The sequence below is a fragment of the Canis lupus genome, chromosome 9 (genome assembly GCF_048164855.1).
Source record: "Canis lupus baileyi chromosome 9, mCanLup2.hap1, whole genome shotgun sequence".
Lineage (NCBI taxonomy): Eukaryota > Metazoa > Chordata > Mammalia > Carnivora > Canidae > Canis > Canis lupus.
The window spans coordinates 50,370,840-50,391,969 of NC_132846.1; the positions used below are offsets into that span (position 1 = coordinate 50,370,840).

At 39.0% G+C, this 21,130-nt stretch overlaps 1 protein-coding gene across 33 annotated transcripts in view; it reads left to right on the plus strand.

The window, feature by feature from the left end:
- TTLL5 (tubulin tyrosine ligase like 5) overlaps positions 1-21,130 on the plus strand; it is a 270,361-nt gene that overhangs the window by 247,937 nt on the left and 1,294 nt on the right. For 23 of the 33 annotated variants that reach the window (XR_012036922.1, XR_012036921.1, XR_012036942.1 and 20 more), the window contains one exon: positions 20,342-20,460. Coding sequence is in view for 6 of the 33 variants with exons in the window: in XM_072839407.1 (XP_072695508.1) it covers positions 20,342-20,374 (33 nt within the window). In the remaining 27 variants the exon portion in view is untranslated. Of the gene's footprint in view, positions 1-15,745; positions 15,769-20,341; positions 21,043-21,130 lie in introns of those variants that run through there. The other 10 variants (XM_072839391.1, XM_072839402.1, XM_072839407.1 and 7 more) reach the window with 3 other exon arrangements.

The following is a 21,130-nucleotide window of genomic DNA, read 5'->3' on the forward strand; positions in this document are numbered from 1 at the left end:
AATATCTACTGAGAATATGCATAGAGAAAAAGGGATTCAAGGCAGTAATGTAAGTAAAACATGAGAGAAAATTCAAGAAACAACTGGATCAAGGGCCAAATGGGCGATATATGAGGAAAAATGTGGAAATAGGATCAGGCAAAGAAGTACTCTTAGTTCCTTGAAAAGTCAGTCACTAGGTTATAAATATTGAGACTGAAATTAAGTTTTGGCTAAGATGAATTTTAGCCAGGCAATCCTAACATTAGTAAAAAAGGATGGCTAATAATATATCTTGTTAAGGAATAAGTAAGGATGGTTTACTTAATCACTCAGTTCGGGAACTATCACCCACATATTTAAAGTATGGGTCTTTAATAATACTGAGTTTTTGGTAATGTTGGCTTTTTTCCTTTCCCACCCCTCTGGTAACTCCTTAGTCTCTTTTATAAAGCTCTTCATCCTTTGCTTACTTGTAAATTTTCATTCTCTGGAATCCTGTCTTTGGTACTGTCTCATGGTTCCAGCTGCTCTCTGTATTTGACCTGTACTAATTCCAGGACTATACCTTCAGCCAGGGCTGTCACATACGGCTTCCCAGAATGCTCGTGCACCGCACAATACTGGGGGTACTGTGCTATAGACACAGAACATGTACACAGTGGCCCAGATTTCTCTCTGGATCCATATATCTCGGCTGCCTCTAGACATCTCTCCTGAGTGGCTCACATTCCTCCAAAACCCAGCACAAACCCGTGTCCTATCTCCCTCATTGCCACTGCCTTAATTCAGACTTGTAGCACTTTTGTTTGAATTACTGCAGCATTTTCCATACGGATGTCTTCACCCTCAGTCTCATCCTGCGTTTATCCTCCAACTTGGCTCTTCAAGCGATCTGCTAAATACAGTTAAAATTATGATGCTTCGGGACACCTGGGTGGCTCAGTGGTTGACCGTCTGCCTTTGGCTCAGGGCATGATCCTGGAGTCTCGGGATCGAGTTCTGCGTCGGGCTCCTTGCATGGAGCCTGCTTCTCCCTCTGCCTGTGTCTTTGCCTCTCTCTGTGTGTCTCTTATGAATAAATAAATAAATAAAATCTTTTTAAAAAAATTATGATGTTTCCCCACTACAAAGGCTTCAGAAGCTCCCTTTGAAATGCAGTGGGTAACCAAAGCCCTTCATGGTCTTCTCTCTTCTCTACGTGTATTTTTCACCACTCCCCCAAAAGGAACCTCTAAATTCCAGTCTTTCTAAACTATTTGCCACATTGTCTCAATCCCCCATACCATTGTATGCATTGTTCCTTCATTCATGGAAATCCACTCTCTTTTTTGGCTAACACTGGTCCATGCTTTGCCTCCAGATCTTGTCATTTCGAAAATCCTTCACTGACCACAGTGCTCACTTTCACGTCTTAACCATCCTTTAGCACGTCTTTACCTCCTGTAGCATCCTTTGCTTTCCTCTATCATAGGATTGCTAAAATACGTTATTTTCTTTTACTTGTTTGCCTCTGCCACTAGATTATAAACTACTGGGGCAGGGGGGATCAGGAATTAATGTCACCCACCTCTCTGTCACCAATGCTTTTTGCAGGGCTGGTCATGAGGTAGGTATTCAGTAAGTGGATGTGGGATGAAAGAGAAATTTCTGTTGCTACTATAAGATTTAACCTTCACCAAGTCAGTTTCTGGACAGTGTTAAGATTAACCATACTATGTTTATATCCTATAAATTATGGGGTTTTAAATAACTCTTTCTATACTTTTGTATTTTGGACTTAGTGGAAACAGTAACTCCATGCCATTTTTGCTGTTAACTTTTCCCTGGTATTCAGGGGCTGTATTCCTTCACCCAGAAACTTATGTGGGGGAGGGGGGGAATAAGCCCGTAATTGAGTACCTATCTTTAATAAGCTAAAGATGTTAAATCTTACTACTTACTGTTAAAAAGATATGGAGATTTGAATAAACATCTTCTAGAATTGACTCAGTAGCAGACTAGGGTGTATGTGCCCATACTTCACGAACTGACCGTTTTTGGAATGTACTTGTTTGCTTACACCTACTTTTCATTCACCTCTAGCACAGCCCCCATCAAAAATAAAAACATAAAATAAAAGCTAAAATCAAGCATCTTTTAACTGAAATTTATTTGTTCATTTGTTTAGAGTAGCATCTTGAGTGCTAGGAGATAACAGTAATAGATATTCAGTAGGTTTCTATTTATTGGTGAACTCATGCTACCATTATTTCTTCTAGAATTCCCTAACAGCATTAGATTTTTCCTCAGTGACCCATCATTGTGGAAATGTATAAAAATCACCTTTTAGGGCAGCCCGGATGGCTCAGTGGTTTAGCTCCACCTTCGGCCCAGGGCCTGATCCTGGAGACCCGGGATTGAGTCCCACGTCGGGCTCCCTGCATGGAGCCTGCTTCTCCCTCTGCCTGTGTCTCCACCTCTCTCTCTCTGTGTATGTCTCTCATGAATAAATAAATAAAAACTTTTTTAAAAAATTACCTTTTACCAAAAATACACAAATCAGGATCCTTTGCAAGGCCTACTAAATCTTATTTAATAGTGGTAGAGAGTTGAAGTATGTATTTTTAAACAGTGATTTCTGATGCCCTCACCACCCGTGATACCACTTCCAGCTAAAACCGTTTCTCTCCTTGGGCAATAGGCCCTCGCAGTCCAGGCAGAGAAGTTAAGTCCTGGATGACTGAACAGAACATTGTGGAATGATGAGAGAATGAGAATAACTAGTGCTTTCTATACTCATTGCAACTTATAGCCATTTTCCTAATGTTGATGGAAAGTGATAACTGATGGCCTCATCACCATCAGTAAACAATATATGACCCACTGTGAGAAGAGAGCTCTATTGACTAAAACACGATGAATTCTGAAATGTGTTCAGATTTTTTTTTTTTGAGATTTATTTATTTTAGAGAGAGAGTATGTGTGCGTGCAGCAGAAAGGAAGAGAGAATCTTACTCAGGCTCCACACCAAGCACAGAGCCCAATGTGAGGCTTGATCCCACAACTCGGAGGTCATGAGCTGAGCCAAAACCAAGTTGGACACTTAACTGACTGCACCACCCAGGTCCCCCAAGATGTTTATTTTTTAAACAAATAACTTTTCTTAGCTGAATCAAATACTCAATCACAGGTATGTTGAATATATTAAATTAGTTTTGTGTCTTCCTGCTTCCAGGATTTACTGTCTAGAAACAAAAGAGGCAGTTTTGGAGCTGATCAAATACAACATTTTTTAATGCTATAAACCTATTAAATTATAGAAGAAGAAAATTTCACCTTCTAAAAAAATCCATGCTATAATCACATTTTTATTTGTACAATCCACAAAAAAAGGAAAGTTCAGACTTATAGTCTGAGATATGTTCCTTTCAATTAAATACACAAATAAAATAAAAATCTATATTTTTACAGATTAACCGATGACAACTTAATATGAAATCTTCCGTGTACTTTACAACCAGGATAATTCAGAATTGATATAATCTTTACAAGTCCCAGTGTTATTGAGACACTTAAATGCAGTATTTTATATATTTTTCCAAGTATGGGCACACCATTTCTTTGTGTGTTATCTCCCCACTAAAAATGAGGGAATTGGACAGGATGCTATTAAACAATCTACTCGTTTGAGAAAAGGAAAAAACAAAACACCTCTATAGCTATATTATAGGAGGTAGAGAAATGATAGAGAAGTGGGGTCTCCAATCAGGTAGCTGGTTGTAGCCAACATAGCTTGGTCTAGAACCATCAGATAAGGCTGTTAAACAAATGAAATTTACTTTCCACATTTTCTACAGTGCCAGTCAGTTGGTAGGTTTTACTCATTTGTGAATTTTCAGAGTCCTTATAAAACCACTACTAGGATGTAAGGGCTTAATTCCACCCCTTGATCTCACAACACCATGGGCCAGACCCTTTGAATTCTAAAAGTTAGTGACATCTCCTTCCTTCTGATTTTACTTTCACAGGCTTCTGGGATATCAGTTTTAAAAGCCTAGTCAAAAAAAATAAATAAATAAAATTAAATAAAATAAATAAAATTAAAAAAATAAAAAATAAAATAAAATATAGGGATCCCTGGGTGGCGCAGCGGTTTAGCGCCTGCCTTTGGCCCAGGGCGCAATCCTGGAGACCCGGGATCGAATCCCACATCGGGCTCCCGGTGCATGGAGCCTGCTACTCCCTCTGCCTGCGTCTCTGCCTCTCTCTCTCTCTCTCTCTGTGTGTGACTATCATAAATAAATAAAAAAATTTAAAAAAATAAAAAATAAAATAAATAAAATAAAATAAAATATAAAAGCCTAGTCAACAGATTAGAAAAATCATTCAAGTTAAATTTTTATTAGAAAAAATACTTCACAAATATCCTTTCCTATAAAAATATGAATGTGAACATCTGTTGCTGGTGAAGAATAGCAGAGGGGCTGGGGCAGAGAACTTGAAAGATTTGTGTGATATGGATATGCTGCCCTATGACTAAATTGATTTTCTAGTGGTTCTGTTAAACAATGAGGATCAATACTATTTCCAAAGTCATCAAAATTCATTAAAAGAATTGGCCAAGACTCTTACAGAACCATTGGGATAAAAGTCTCTTTGACAACAGATCGGTTGGGTTTTTTAAAAATGTTTTTACCTATCACTTGAAAGAATAAAGGTAGAAATAGCAAATATATAAGGTGACAAAATACAGCAGGAAAAATCGTGGACTCATGTTCTATTACTATACCTACTGCTTAGTAACTGTTATCTGAAACAAGTAGTTAACTTCTCTAGGCTCAGTTTTGTCATCTGTAAAATGGAAATAATATTAATTTAGAAATATATATATTGAATGCCTGAATTTTGCCCGGCACCTGACTTCCGATAGCTGCCGTGTCTTCTTCATGGGGTTGCTGTGAAAACTGGATGACATCTTGCATGTGAGAATGTTGTGGTGTATTTTACTATCAAATGATACCTAGAGCAGTCTAGACCTCCAGTCATCAAAGACTTATTTTTGGCCAAAAAAATAAAAATAAAAATTAAGTTACAACTGGTTCATTTGCAGCAATGTTTGAAGCAAAGAAAAATTTGGCCTGAACCCCAATTAATTGAAAGTTCAATAGCTACAATATTCTTTGCCCAAGTATTCCAGTTAATACAGGTTTTTCTTTGTTGGTATGAGGTCATTGGTGGTTAGTAGTTATCTATCACACTATAAAATACGTAACACATTTTGCCCCCAAACTTGTGGCTTAAAACAAAAAACATTTGTTATATCACACTTTCTGTGGCTCAGGCATACTGGCTTAGCTGCATACCTCTGGCACAAAGTCTCCTGATGAGGTTGTAGGCAAGCTATTGGCTGGGAGCTGGGAGCTCATCCGAAGGCTCACCTGGGAAATCTACTTCCAATTCACTCACAAGATTGTTGGCAGGCCTCTTTCCACTTGGGTCTCTTCAGAGGCCTTCTGTTATGGGCTAAAGTGTGTCCCGCAAATTCATATGTTGAAGTCTTAACCTCCATTACCTCAGAATGTGACTGTATTTGGACATAGGGCCTTTAAAGTGGTGACTGAGTTAAGAGAAGGCTGTTATGATGGCCCTAATCCAACGCACCTGGAATCCTTATAGGAAGATGAAAGTTGAACACACAAGACACACCAGGAACATCTGCCTACACAGAGAAAAGACTCTGTGAGGATACAGGGAAAAGACAGCCATCTATAAATAAGGAGAAAAGTCTCAGAAGGAACCAAACTTGCTGACACCTTGATCTTAGACATCTAGCCTCCTGAACTATAAGAAAGTAAATTTCTGTTGCTTAAGCCACCCAGTGTGGTATTTGGTTGTAACAGCCCTAGCACACTAATATAGCCACCTTACAACATGGCAGCTGCCTCCCCTGAGCAAGCAATACATGAGAAAGTGAGAAAGCACCCATATAGAAGCCACAATCTTTTTATAACTTAATCTTGGAGGTGATACCCCATAACTTTAGCTGTATTCTCTATGTTAGAAGTGAGTCAGTAAGTCCAGTCTGCCATACTCAAGAGGGGGTTTCAAAGGGCACGGATAGCAGGAAGTGGAAGTCACAGGAGGCCATCTTAAAGGCTGCCTACCACACTAGTTCAGATTTGCTTTTAATAAAGTAAAAATTTAAAGTTAACGGATGGAGAAACTGGCATATTTTACATGTGTACATTCAACATCATCAAATACATGGGCACCCTCGCTGATAGAACCTATAGGCTACACTACCATTCTGTGAAGCTAAGATTGTTCTGATCTGGAAAAAAAGGAAATTTTGACCTTTAGGACAAGGTTTTCTAGGGGTGAGTAAAAGATCGTTTTATGAACAAGATTGAAGAGAAATGGTACAGTGAATCCTTATGTCTGTGTCTAATACAGTGATGCCCAACCAGGGATGCATATTAAGTAAGGGAGTACATAGGGGGATAAGAAGGAAAGAGGAAGGAAGATATCATGAGTTTTAAAAAAGCATGGTCAAACTATCATATAATCTTAGTAGGAAAAGTGAGAAGAAACAGCTTTTATGAAACCAACTACAGAAACTAAAACTGAACAGAATCTTCTTGACTGATGGAACATAGGTCGTAAAGAGTCGAGAAACTGGTCTAATCTTTCTTTTACTGTTAATAGGCAAGAAGAGGGATAAGGGATAGCAGGTTAGAGGTGGGCATTCTGTGAGCCATAGTAAATACCCAGAGAGATGGTACATTTTAGAAACCGATGAGGAGTGAAAAATGATTATTGGGCTCCATGGATTGGTTTGGAAGGGAAATATAAACTAACAGACATATTCAGGAGCCTTTCAAGAGGTAATAGGAGGAACTCTATAAGAGGAGGATGGGTGATAGTTGAACCTGAGCTTTAGTTCAAAGGATCCAAAGGACATCTGCTCTGTGGTGATTGCAAGCTGACATCTGATTCCTCGGTAAGTATGCTGGGATTCCAGTAGCTTTAGTCTCTAAAATTAGTAGCATTGTCAGCTTGATTGTCTCATGTTTTTCTAACGATCAGAGTCTATGTGGCAAAGCTGTCATTATTCCCAAGCACAGCCACACTTCTTTTCACCAGCAGCTCTCCTTTTGGCCTCTTAAATGTTGCTAACATGAGGTTAAACTCTCGCTTTACCTTCCAAAACATTCTAAGAGCTATTGCTTGTGATAACACCTCCAAATACTGAGCTTCAATAATTTGGCTCCTGCTTCACTGGACCTCCCCCTTGGGTGGCTCTTTGTTTTAAGAGAGGAAGAAGCTGTTTCCTGTTATCTCCTGGTTGCACGATAACAAGATGACAGACTGATTCTAGGTCTCTTTCAGTTTTCCTTACACAAAACTGTGGAACTAGAGTGGGACAGTATGGGGGTCTCACAAGGTGACCCTCACTAATAAGGTGCCTTTGGATTTGTATAGTAATTCTATGGATAACTTAAAGAATTCCCCTGAAGTAGATGTTTATGTTGGTCTGGAACAGTTTCTGAGATATATTGTTAAATAAAAGATACCCAAAAAACCAACTGAAAGTTACATTCCCATTTGTATAAAAAGTGGAGTGTGCATAGGCTGCTCTAAGAAGGACACACACACACACACACACACACACCAAGAACGAGTGGGGTAGAAGATGCTTTTAACTCTATACTATTGTGTCATTTGATTTTTATTAATTTGTGCATAGATTACTTTTTTTTTGTAGTTAGGAAGCGATTTTAAAAATGCCTTTATTTTTCAGTTATTCATAGAATTTTTTTTAATTCCAGTGTTAACATGCAGTGATTCAACAATTCTATACATTACTCTGCTCATCATAAGTGTACTCTTAATCCCTTCCCCTATTTCAACTATCACACCACCTACCTCACCTCTGGGAACCTCCCCAGTTCTTTGTATGTAAGAGTCTGGGTTTTTTAATTTGTCTCTTTTTTTCTTTATTCATTTGTTTTGTTTCTTAAATCCATATGAGTGAAATCATATGGTATTTGTCTCTCTGACTTATTTCACTTAGCATTATGCCCTCTAGATCCACCCATGGTGTTGCAAATGCAAGATTTCATTCTTCTTCATGGCTGAGTAATATTCCTGTGTGTGTGTGTGTGTGTGTGTGTGTGTGTGTGTGTCCCCACTGCATCTTTATTGTGTGTCCCCACTGCATCTTTATTCATCTGTCAATGGTCACTTGGGTTGCTACCATATTTTGGGTATTTTAAATACTGCAATTGGGACGCCTGGGTGGCTCAGTGGTTGAGTGTTTGCCTTCAGCTCAGGGCGTGATACTGAAGTCCCGGGATCAAGTCCCACATCGGGCTTCCTGCATGGAGCCTGCTTCCCCCTCTGCCTATGGTCTCTGTCTCTCTCTGTCTTTCATGAATAAATAAATAAAATCTTTTTTTAAAAATAAATACTGCAATAAACATAGGGGTGCATTTATCTTTTCAAATTAGTGTTTTTGTTTTCTTTGGGTAAATACCCAGTAGTGGAATTACTGGATCATATGGTAGTTCTATTTTTAATTTTTGAGGAACCTCCATACTGTTTTCCAGAGTGGCTGTACCAGTATGCATTCCCACCAACAGTGCACAGCGGTTTCTTTTTCTCCACATCCTTGTCAACACTTGTGTCTTTTGTTTTTGATTTTAGACATCCTGACAGGTATGAGGTGATAGCTCATTATAGTTTTGATTTGCATTTCCCTGATGGTAAGTGAGGTTAAGCATCTTTTCATGTGTCTGTTGGCCATCTGTATGTCTTCTTTAGAGAAATGTCTGCTTGTGTCTTCTGCGCATTTTTAATTGCATTATTTAGTTTTTTTCATGTTGCATTGTGTAAATTCTTTATACATTTTGGATGTTAACTTAACCCCTTGCCAGATTTATCATTTGCAAATATCTTCTCCCACTCGGTAGGTTGTCTTTAAAAAAAAAAAAAAAAGATTTTATTTATGAGAGAGGCAGAGACACAGGCAGAGGGAGAAGCAGGCTCCATACAGGGAGCCCGACGTGGGACTCGATCCAGGGTCTCCAGGATCACGCCCTGGGCAGAAGGCGGCGCCAAACCGCTAAGCCACCGGGGCTGCCCTGTAGGTTGTCTTTTTGTTTTAATTGTTTCCTTTGCTGTGCAGAAGCTTTTTATTTTGATGTAGTCCCAATAGTTTATTTTTGCTTTTGTTTCCCTTGCCATCTAGAAGAACCCTTCTATAGCCGGTGTTAGAGAAGCTACTGCCTGTGCTCTCTTCCAGGATTTTTATGGTTTCAGGTCTCACATTTAGATCTTTAATCCATTTTGGTTTGTTTTTGTGTATGATGTGAGAAAGTGGTTCGGTTTCATTCTTTTGCATGTAGCTGTCCAGTTTTTCCAACACCATTTGCTGAAGAGATTGGCTTTTTTTCCCCACGGTGTATTCTTGCCTCCTTTGTCATAGATTAACTAACCAAATAATCGTGGGTTTATTTCTGGGTTTTCTATTCTGTTCTGTTGATCTAAGTGTCTGTTTTAGTGCCAGTACCATACCATTTTGATTACTATAGCTTTGTAGTATTTCTTGAAATCTAGAATTGTGATACTCCAGTTTTGTTCTTCTTTTTCAACATTGCTGTGGCCATTCAAGGTCTTTTGTGGTTCCATACAAATTTTTTGTTTTGTTTTGTTTTAAGATTTATTTATGTATTCATTAGAGACAGAGAGAGAGGCAGAGACACAGGCAGAGGGAAAAGCAGGCTCCATGCAGGGGACCTGATGTGGGACTCGATCCAGATTCCAGGATCACACCCTGAACTTAAGGCAGACACCCAACTGCTGAGCCACCCAGGTGTCTCTCATATAAGTTTTAGAATTATTTGTCTTAGTTCTGTGAAAAATTTTATTGGCATTTTGATAGAGACTGCATTAAGTGTATAGATTGCTTTGGGTAGTTTGGACATTTTAACGATATTGGCTCTTCCAGTCCATGAGCATGGAATGTCTTTCCATTTCTTTGTGTCATCAATTTCTTTCATCAATGTGGTAAAGTTTACAGAGTACAGGTTTTTCACCTCTTGGGTTAAGTTTATTCTTAGAGGGCAGCCCGGATGGCTCAGCGGTTTAGCGCCACCTTCAGCCTAGGGCCTGATTCTGGAAACGGGATCGGGTCCCACATCGGGCTCCCTGCATGGAGCCTGCTTCTCCCTCTGCCTGTGTCTCTGCCTCTCTCTCTGTGTGTCTGTCATGAATGAATAAAATCTTTTAAAAAAAAAGTTTATTCTTAGATATCTTATTATTTTTGGTACAGTTGTAAATGGGATTATTTTCTTAATTTTTCTTTCTGCTGCTTCATTATTTGTATATAGGATATGCATGGATTACTTTTAATATAACACAAATAGAAAGTTTTTAAAGAAACTTCATTGAAGAAATGAAATTTTAAGTTCCCACATAAAGTCTTTGAACTCATGCTATGTTCTCTCACGTGGTTGCCTGAGTTTTCCAGTTCTCTCTTCTTGTCGTTGCAGTTTGAAAACTCATGACAGCAGGAGCTGCTAGCCATTGAGCACCTGCCCTACCCCGAGTGCTGGGGTTTTTACATGGAATTTCTTCACTTAATCATCACAGCAATCACATGAGGATGTTTCTTCCTGCCTCATTTTTTAGCTGAGACTTGTATATTCCTTCCTCTGGTACTTTTTAGAAGATGGAGAGGACATAGTTCCAAGATAGATTTTTCTGCCAAATGCCTGACTAGCACTTTGCTTCACCAAAGACCAGAGTGACCTTTCTTCTGAGGGTTACATTGGTCAATTCTGCCCTTGAGTTTTTCTCTTCTGTTTGTGTTTCCTTTCTCTGGGCTTATTATTTTATTCACATTTAGAACTTCAGCTTCATTCTAATAATCCTGACATGAGAGTTTCCATCAGTGGTACCCAGAATCCATTAGAGTAACAAATCCCATCTCAGACACCTAAGAAAAAGGGTGCATCTGTTGACTCACATGATTAGAGAGAATTAGGAGGGCTCCAAGAGCTAAGTGTGGTAGGATCCTTCCTTTTCTCCATCCCTTTCTGCCTCATGTTCCTTCTTTCCATGTTTCTCCATTTCTTTTCACAACTCCATAAAAGTACCTCTTTCCTTCCTTCTATGATTTCTTCCATGTAGCAGATCAGATGGAGGCATATAGTTTGAGGAGCTCCAGCCTTATTCTTTCCAGCTTAATGACCACCTAGTTAAAAAAGTATTTCTATATTAGTATATAGAAACACTAAGCCCCCCAAGGAAGGGCTGTGATTGGCTTGGCTTAGATGTCATGACCAACTCTTATCGCAGTTGCTGTGGCCCTGGGGATAGGGACTTTGGCCAGGTCAGGATCACCTGCCAACTTTTGTGATCAAGAGAGAATGAGACAAACAAAACTGAAGGTTACCAGAGGGGAGATGGGTGGGGGGTGGGTGAAGTAGGTGAAGGGGATTAAGGAATGTACTTGTCTCAATGAGTGCTAGATAATATATGAAATCATTGAATCACTATATTGTACACCTGAAACTAATATAACACCGTGTGCCTACTATCCTGGAATTTAAAAGAAAAAAGAGGGTATGGTACTGACATTTGTAGTCTGGCCATAATCACCTGGTTGAAATAGAGCAAGTTGGGAGCACTTTTCCAAAGGAATTTAAAGGAGCTGAAACCACAAACAGATAGGAAGGGATGTTAGGAGACAAATACAGTAGATTTCCCCTACTTTCAACCCATAATTTCTTTGCAACTATGGAAATACAGAGTTAAATAAGACAATGTGTGCAATAAATACTTCATGTGATACCTACAGCTGAATAAAAGAGCAATATCTATTATTATTGACTATCTTTTTAAACTGCAGCAAAATATACTTAATGCAGAATTTACCACTTTCACCATTTTTAATGTACAGTTCAGTGGATTAAGTACACTCCTATTTTTCTGCAACCATCACTACCATCCATCTCTAGAAGTTTTTTTTTACAAAATAAAACTCTACCAATTCCCCATTCTCCTCCCCTCCACCTCCTGGCAACCACCATCCTCTTTTCTGTCTCTATGATTTTGACTATTCTAGGTATCACATATCAGTGGAATCATGTGGTATTTCTCTTTTTGTGACTAGCTTAGCGTCATGTCTTCAAGGATCAGCCATGTTGTGGCTGAATTTCCTTTCTATAAATGTCAGAATTTCCTTCCTATAAAGCTGAATAGTACTCTATTATATGTATATACCACATTTTATTTATTAATTCATCTGTCAATGGATACGTGATTTGCTTCCACCTTTTGACTATTTTGAGTAATGTTGCTGTGAATATAAGTATATATCTGGTTAAGTCTGCTTTCAGTTTTTGTAGATGTATATCTAGAAATAGAGTTACTGAATTGTATAGTAATTCTATTTTTAATTTTGTGGAGAACTGCTCTATTGTTTTCCATAGCATCTGCACCATTTTACATTGCTACCAACAGTGCCCAAGGGCTCCCTTTCTCCATATCTTTGCCAACACTTTTTCTTCCTCTTCCCCTTCTTCTTCTTCCTCTCGTTCCTCTTCCTCTTCCTCCTCCTCTTCTTTCTTCTTTCTTCTTTTTTGATAATAGCCATTCTAATGGGTGAAGTGTTGCTAAGTTCAAGTTAAACCCTGGTAACTAGGCTAATACGAGTGTCAATACAGAGCACCCAGTGTTATGGATGAGTGGGACAGACAACATTTAGTGTTTTAAAAGTCAAATTTGACATGATGGCTGAACATTAAACTCAGGAAAGTCTTCTCAAAGCCAGGGAGGAGTTCAAGTCAAATGCAGTCATCCATATAGAGTTACCTGTTAAAGCTATGGGTGGATAAATTCTCTGAGGGAAAGAATGTTAAAAAATGAGCAGCAGAGTCAAAGAAGAAAAAGGATACAGTGGAACTACCCCGGGAAGCAGCCTCGAGAGGCACTGGATATTTCAGAATCTCAAGAGACCCACATAGTGGGGAGGAAGAGTCAAGAGAGTATCAATGATTGATGAACTAAGATGATATTTTTTAATTGCCTGTGATTGCAGTTTTGTTAAATTGAATCATTTTCATGTGAATACTACCCTTTCGAGTCCTTTATAATTTTCAGAATGCTTGCATATGGATTACCTTATTTAACTCTTAATCCATGAAATACATGAGTTATTATTACCATAATACAAGAAAGAAACTGAAACTCAGGGAGACTGAGGTTTTGCTAAAGTTATTGCTTGGTACCTCTCATTTTCCCAAGGTGATCAGTTTGCGTGAAGCTGAAGGCAGATGATGCCAAGGCAAAGTGGGCATCAGAGTAGATTCCCCTCAGACAAATCATCCCTAGCAGCTTGTCATCCCTAACACGGGCACTTTCACTCAGTACCTCTGGAAACAATATCTACTGGCCCCTCTGAGGTCTAAGGAGTCTGATTTCCTAGACTCTAGAACAGTAGTTTGTGAACTATGAGGTCATGACCCAACAGTGGGTCATTAAATCAATTAGTGGGTCATGACCAGGCTCACCAGGGCCAGTGGTGCATATGTCTTCCCAATGCTGTGAACTTTCAGGAACTTCATCATGTTGGTTACTGAACGTGGCTGTAGTGGAAATCAGCCAACACCACAAAGCTGGGGCCTTTGTTTGTTTCACCACAGAGAACCAGTTGTTAAACATTTACTAGCATACCATTGATCATAACCATCATTTCTTCCTCTTCCTTCCCACCCACCTGCAATGGAACAGAATAGAATAAAAAGAAAAAATAACGAGGGTCAATCTGTTAGTAAGAATTATTTTGTGAGGCTTCTGTTTAAGTCAACAATACATGAATATGAATATGTATGTATTCATAGAAGATGTATTTTTTTTTTTTACTAAAAATAAGCTTAAAAATCAATTTCTAGGGTCCCTTCATTTACCTTTCTCAAGTAATTGAAAGTGCTGTTCTGCTGCTCTTTCGGCAAAGAACCTCTAGTATCTAGCACCTTTTTTTAATGGATGCTATATCTAATAGTAGTGGGAGGAATGAGACTGAATTTGCATCAGGCTGGAAATTATTATTCTAGAATAGCAAAATCCCTCTGCATATCAGTTCTTTTGAACTCGGAGCTATATAAAAAATCTATTTTTTAGACCCCACCAAAGTGTTTTTCATTGAGTATGAATTTGTCCTATGCTCAGAAAACACTAATCATTATTATTAAATCCCAAAGATTAGAAGGCCAATAAATAGCAGAAATCAGATTTAAGCACACAGCCTTGTTTACTCTCTACCATTTTTCCTTATGAGAACTTACTGTAAAGAAAGTAAATCTTTTTAAGAAAGTAAACAAACTCTTTGTAAATCATTTTCCTTTTGATGATTTAGTGAATTGTTTTATAAATCCAGATTTTATATATACATCTATTTACATTATATACAAACATTTTATATATAAACATTTTATATATAAACATACGTATGAATATCCCAGATAGGCTTAAGTGGATTATGCTTCAAAACTAGATAATTCCATCTAGATAGATCATGGGATTAGATCTGAAGAACTTTGATTTAGATCAGCTTTGTAATTTTTAAATTTTCATAAAAGGGAAGTTATTAAATATCCTCATGCAAAAAAAAATAAAAACCTTCAACTCTGCAAACATGTTAAATGGTCTGCCCTTAACCATCAAAATGTTGTTATAAAAAGAAACATTTTTCACTGAGTGACATTTGAAAGTCATCCAGATAGATTTCTCTCTATTCCATAATGTAGTTCTATCTTGCCCATTTTATTGCTTTGTTGTAATAAAATGAAGCAGAATTAAGGGGAACATGGCTTTACAGGTTTATAGTTCTTGAGTTAAATATACCTCCAGAAATGAATTATAGGATGTTTTTCTTAGAAGAATTCAGCTTACTGTATATATGACTTCAGTTCTTTACAGTAGAATTGCTTCAAATAGTGTTTTGTTAAAACTATCCTACACTTAATTTGCAAGTAGACAGTAAATCTCTCCCATAGTTGGACACTTGATTCAGGCTACAATTAGCATCTAAGAGTTAAACCCAGTGCCTGTATTGTTCATAGAAATGGAGAAGGTTTTCTGGAAGGGCCTGAGCACTTGGGGTGCTGCTGTGGTCAGCCAGCTCGCTCCCTTGTCCCCTGTGGCCACACTCCAGAGCTACTCAGGCACTGCCTCTGTTCTGAAGAAACCCCTTGCAGCTGTGCCCGGCGCCTTCATGTCACCAGGCCAGGTTTCAGGAAATGGATCTGATGCTCTTGTGCCTATGTGGTTCATTCCTACATATTGGAGCTGTGCCCAGGAAGGTGAAGGGCCAGCAGGTTGGCCCTCGCTCCCCAGCTGTCCCTTTCTCCTAATGTCACTCAGGATATAAATAGTGATTCATTCACTCTCTTATCAAACCAGAACGCTGCCAGAAGATACTATCAGGGCCACTCTGATCAGCTGGAAAAGGCCTTAGGGACACGTCTAAGAGGCACAGTGTACAAAGCCTTTGCATTTAGATGATTTTAAACATTAAGTTTTTAATTTTATTTCTCCTATTCACTTCAGACCTGGAAGGGAGAAAAATAACTCCAGTTACATGTTCATGTTTTTTTGGGGTCTAGGCCTTCTTGAGTGGCAGGGAGGTCATAATGCATTCTCTGTTTTTTTCTGATCTGGAAAAGCCAAGAGTCAGATGATCTCATTGAAAATGTGCTTGTGCTTCCCTTTCCTCCAGACAGCTGATGGGTGGTAGGAGCACTGATCTGAAGCGTGGATTGCTGCGTATACCACCAGGCTGGGTGTTTACAGAAGCCAAGTTTGTATTGTTAGTTGGAAATCTTCTACTACCCATAGGGAGCACTACTACTGATCATTTACCACATCAGACAATCCAGTATTTACCAAGGAGCCCCATGTAAACATGTACATGGAAAAATGCTGGGAGCTCGGGTCATGTGAAGATTGGTAAAATGTGGTCTCTGCACTTAAAAGAGTGTATCCATGGGACATGAGCAACATGTTCAAGGCAAAGCCCCCCGACTGCCACCACCTGCCCTCGGAAAATATATAAGAAACAACGATTTGGGTATTTTGGGAAAGTGTGTCAACCATTCCTCTCAGGGAACATATTGCTCAAGGGGAGCATGGACATAATCTATTCCCTCAGCAGTTTTGCAGACTTCCCGACTTCTCATGCACTTCCCCTGGGCAGATGTTGATTGCATTGTTGAAAATGTTTTTATTTGCTATGTTACAGCAGCACCAGCCAGTTATTTAATATTATGCTAATAGGAGAACAGTAGGCTGACAAATTGGGTTTGTTGAACTCTGATAGTTGCCAAACCAGTACAATGTATTTTACAGGTGCTTCAAGATTTCTAAGGGTAATTCTGATAATATTTTATGATTATGTTGCTTGTTGACTTTAAAACTACCCTAATAAGATATAATTTCATTTATTTGATAAATGCCAAGTGAGTATATAAATAGTACGAGCCATAGGCATTTCAAAAAAAAGAAGAAAGAATTTCCAGGTCAGGACATCAAAGCAAAAAAGAAGATGGACAACTTCAGTAACTGGTTTTTCAAAATTCTACCAAAAAAAGAGATCATAGCCACAGAGGCAGTAAGGGGAAAAATACAGTAACATTGTTATCCTGTCTATTGTTCCTGCCCTTATAACCCCAGAACTGCGTCAACAGGCAGGAGTGGAGATCCAAGCAGCTCTGGACCAGAATTATGGCAGGTGTCAGGGACAACAGGTGGAGCGCCTAATTGGAGACCCTTCACATAAAGATAGGACTCCAAAGGGCTGTATTCTCCATGTAAGGTCAACCAGAAATAAACCCTTCTTTCCCACTTTTATCTCTACCTCTTTTGGCACTGAAAGAAAATTGCCTGTCTTGAACCTTTGTGTGCTGATTGAGATGGAGTAGGGGACTCTCCCCTGATCATTTATTACCACAAATTGGTCCTTGCATAACCTTGGGCATGAATTCATATTCCCTAGGTACCCTGAAAAACCTCAAACTGAGAATTTAATCTAAGGCGATCCTAAGCTAATAGTGGCCCCAGGAGCCTAGTAGAATCAAATGTGTATTTTTCCTGGAAGTATGTTCCATCAACTCAAATCTCAAATAATTCTTAGAGATAAAGGTCTAAGAACTGTGACATCACAGTTTAAAATCACAAAACAAAGAAGCTTGGCACCATAAGTGAAAGTCAGCAAAATAACCGGTACCATATTAGACCCACAAAGACTAAGGTACTGAAATTACCAGACATACAATAAAGAATAAATTTTCTCATGTGTTCAGAGAAATTAAAGGAGGGAGTGAAAGTATGAATAAAATCAAGATTAAAATTATGACTAAGAGATTTGAAAAAGAACTATGTAGTACTTCAGAATTGCAAAGATACAGTAAAAAACAAATCAATAGAGGATTTAACTGAATGTTAGATCAAGCTGAAAAAATATTTAATTCAAGATATATTTAAAGATATTATGTGAACTGCAGGTCAGAAAGAAAAAGTGATGAAAAACCAAATGAGAAGGCCTGATAGATATTTAAATAGTTCTGGAAAGAAAAAATGAGACAAGGACAGTATTTGAAGGGATAATGGGAAAACAAAATATTCCCAAACTAATGGAAGATACACCAGCTATAGTGAATCACAAGAAATCCACATCTAGACACTTCACACAGAAACTTTGCAATACTAAAGTCAAAAGATGTTAAATTTAAGCACCTAGAGGCAAAGGAAGGCTTTCCAAAGGAATGCCAGTTTGATCAACAATGTACTTCCCAACAGCAATAGTGGAAGCCAAACTACAATGTGATGTTGCCACCGATGAAAAAAAATTAATAGGCAGAAATGTATTTTAAGCAAAAATGTCTTTCAAGGATGATGATGGAATAAAGGTGTTTTCCAACATGTCAAACCCAGACTAAGTTGGCATCAGTACACCTTCACAAAGGGAAAGATTCTAAAGCATATATCTCAAACAGAGGAAGGTGTGATACCAGGAAACAGTCTGAGATGCAAACACTGAATCATGAGCAAAGAATGTATAAAAACATAATAATAAAGTAATAATGTTCTTGTGGAGTTAAAAAAGAGGGAGATAGGGACACCGAGGTGGCTCAGCGGTTGAGCCTCTGCTTTGGCTTAGGGTATGATCCTGGAGTCCCGAGATTGAGTCCCACATCAGGCTCCCTGCATGGGTCCTGCTTCTCCCTCTGCCTGTGTCTTTGCCTCTCTCTCTGTGTGTGTCTCTCATGAATAAATAATTTTTTTAAAAAAGAGGGAGATAAAAATATGCAACACCAACATCATGTCAATCAAGGCAGAGGGTATGATCAGAGTCAAGGAATCTCACTTAATCTTGTACAGTGAAAAGGTGAAGATAATGATTAATTTCAGCTTTACATAGCATATACAAATGCAAAAATAAATAGTGTAGCAACTAAAAGAATAGAAATTATAAAACTTGAAGGAGGAAAAGGAAACAAGAGTTTGGACAAATAGAAAGCACAGCTTTTAAGGGCGCCCAGGGGGCTCAGTCGGTTAAGCGTCTGACTCTTGGTTTCAGCTCAGGTCGTGATCTCGAGTCCCCACTCAGTGGGGAATCTGCTTGAAGATTCTTTCCCTGTGCCCCTCTAAAATAAATACATCTTTAAAGGGAAAACACAACTGAAGACTGGAAATAAAAATATATATATTTGTAATTACAAAAATGTGAGTGGACTGATGTACCAGTTAAAGTGAGTCATTCAGTCAAGTACTTAGCACAAAAGACCAAATATTGCATGATTCCACTCATATGAAAGTCTAGAATAGGCAAATTCTCTAGAGACAGAAAATCGATTAGTGCTTGCCTAGGGGTGGAGGACAAGATGTGGGAGGGTGATGGCTAAGGGTTTTGGGGTTTCATCTTCTTTCAGTGAAAATGTTGTAGAATTGATTGTGGTGTGGTGTATGCACAACTCCAAATATACTACTAGCCACTGGATTATACACATTAAATGGTACAGTATGTGGCTTATATCTCAATAAAGTTTTGTGTTTTTTTTAAATCAATAAACAGTAAACTCAGTAAGAAAATAAGCAAAGGCCTTGTCCATGCATTTCACAGAAGAAAAACATGTATGCATAATAGATACTTGAAAAGAGGCTCAACCCCATTCCTAACTGGGAAAAGGCTAATTAAAACCACAGTAGGGTGCAGCCTGGGTGGCTCGGCGGTTTGGCCCTGCCTTCAGCCCAGGGCCTGGTCCTGGAGACCCGGGATCGAGTCCCATGACGGGCTCCCTGCATGGAGCCTGCTTCTCCCTCCTCCTGTGTCTCTGCCTCTCTGTCTCTCAGTTTCTCATGAGCAAATAAATAAAATCTTTAAAAAAAATAAAATAAAAAATAAAACCACAGTAGGACACCGTTGTACAATCAGGACTAGCAAATATTTTAAACTCAGGCAATACCCCTTCTCCACATGTAGGGGAGGTAGAGACACAGGGGAAGCTCATCCACTGCCCTGGGGGTGGGGGGAATTGGTACAACTGCTTTGGAATGTAAAATGGCATTATTTTTAGAGAGCTGAAGATGCAAGTGGCCATGACCCAGCAGTTACAGGCCTAAGTATATAACTGAAGAAGTTCTCCCAGTTGTGTGCTGAGAATCACGTATAATAATAGTTAGAGCAGCACTGTAAAATCAAAAACCACAAAATTGTAAAAACAAAACATAATATTTAGAGTTAGGAATGTACGTAGTAAATAAACCTATTTTTTAAAAGTGAACAAGGGAAAGATAAACACACAATTCAGGACAGTGGAAAGGGGAAGGCAGTGGGAGGGCCTCACAGGGGACACAGGGTAACCATAACGTCCTGGTTTTAACCCCGGGTGGTGGGATATAGGTGTACATTGTGGGGATGGGGACGGGTACAGGCAGAGTGTATTCTGACAACAGAATACAACAAAGATCTAGACAAACTCAGAAGCATACACAGCGGTTTTTCCATGGAGTTCGACTCTGAATGCTAATAATGCTGAGCTTCAGTTTCTAGAAGAGGCTAACCTATTCAGCATTTTATACTTAAGAAGCAAAAAAGATAAAATGTTCTCAAAGAAAAAAGAAACTTGAGTACCCAAAAAAGCAGCAGCTTCAGAACGGGAGCGTGTTAGAAAGGTTTCCAGCAAAAGTGGTTAGCTTCATTTACTTGGCCACAACTTCTTTAGTCTTCAGTAACACTAACTAAACCAGACGTTGCTGTAAGTAAAACCCCACACTCTCATTTAGGTCACTTAGTGGTTGGTTCTCTCTTTTCCAGATCCTGCTCACACTAAAAGATGAACCACAGTAGCACAGAGGAAGAACCTATTTGCCCTCCTGCTCCTGCCGGGGTGTGACCGAGGCTGAAGCATCTACCAGGGCTGCAAGGGGTCCACGGTATTTTTTTTTTTCTTTTTCTTTTTCTTTTCCTTTTTTTTTTTTTTTTTTTGCTGCCTTGGTCCCCAGAACCTTCAAGCAACAGTGGCTGTAGATTGTTGCCAGTCAGCCAATCCAGACTTTTGCTGAGACGCCAGGAAAACATATCAGCTGGGTTTTGATTGAACTTGGCAGTGGGGACATTGAACCGATGCATTATATACCCTATCAGAGCACACATGTATCTATTATCCCTTTTATCCCCTCCCCTAACCTGCTTAGGTCTTCTGTGTCCCTCTCCTGCTACCACACAGAGATGATATAAAAGAGGCTCTTTGGCTATTTGCATTTTGCTTCCTCTTCTTTTCCAGGTTGCAGTATTAAGCTTGACTTCCTTACAAGCCTAAAATCCCAACATTATCCACGAAAGTTGTTCTCTCCTTTTCCGAGGATTTGGGGGGTAGACGGGGGATGTGGGAAGCATACATCACAAGTCTCCCAGAGAGTAGAGGAAAGTTGGTGTGCCGCTGACCACATGAGCCATGGTAAAGGCACCCTTTGGAATTACTGATTTCTAAAATTAATAAAGTGATTCTATTTTTATTTTTCTTTTTTTCCATTTGCTAATTTCCCACCAATCAGTATTCACAAACAAGCCTGAAATGGGACCAACTTCTCGTTTTCTTTCATT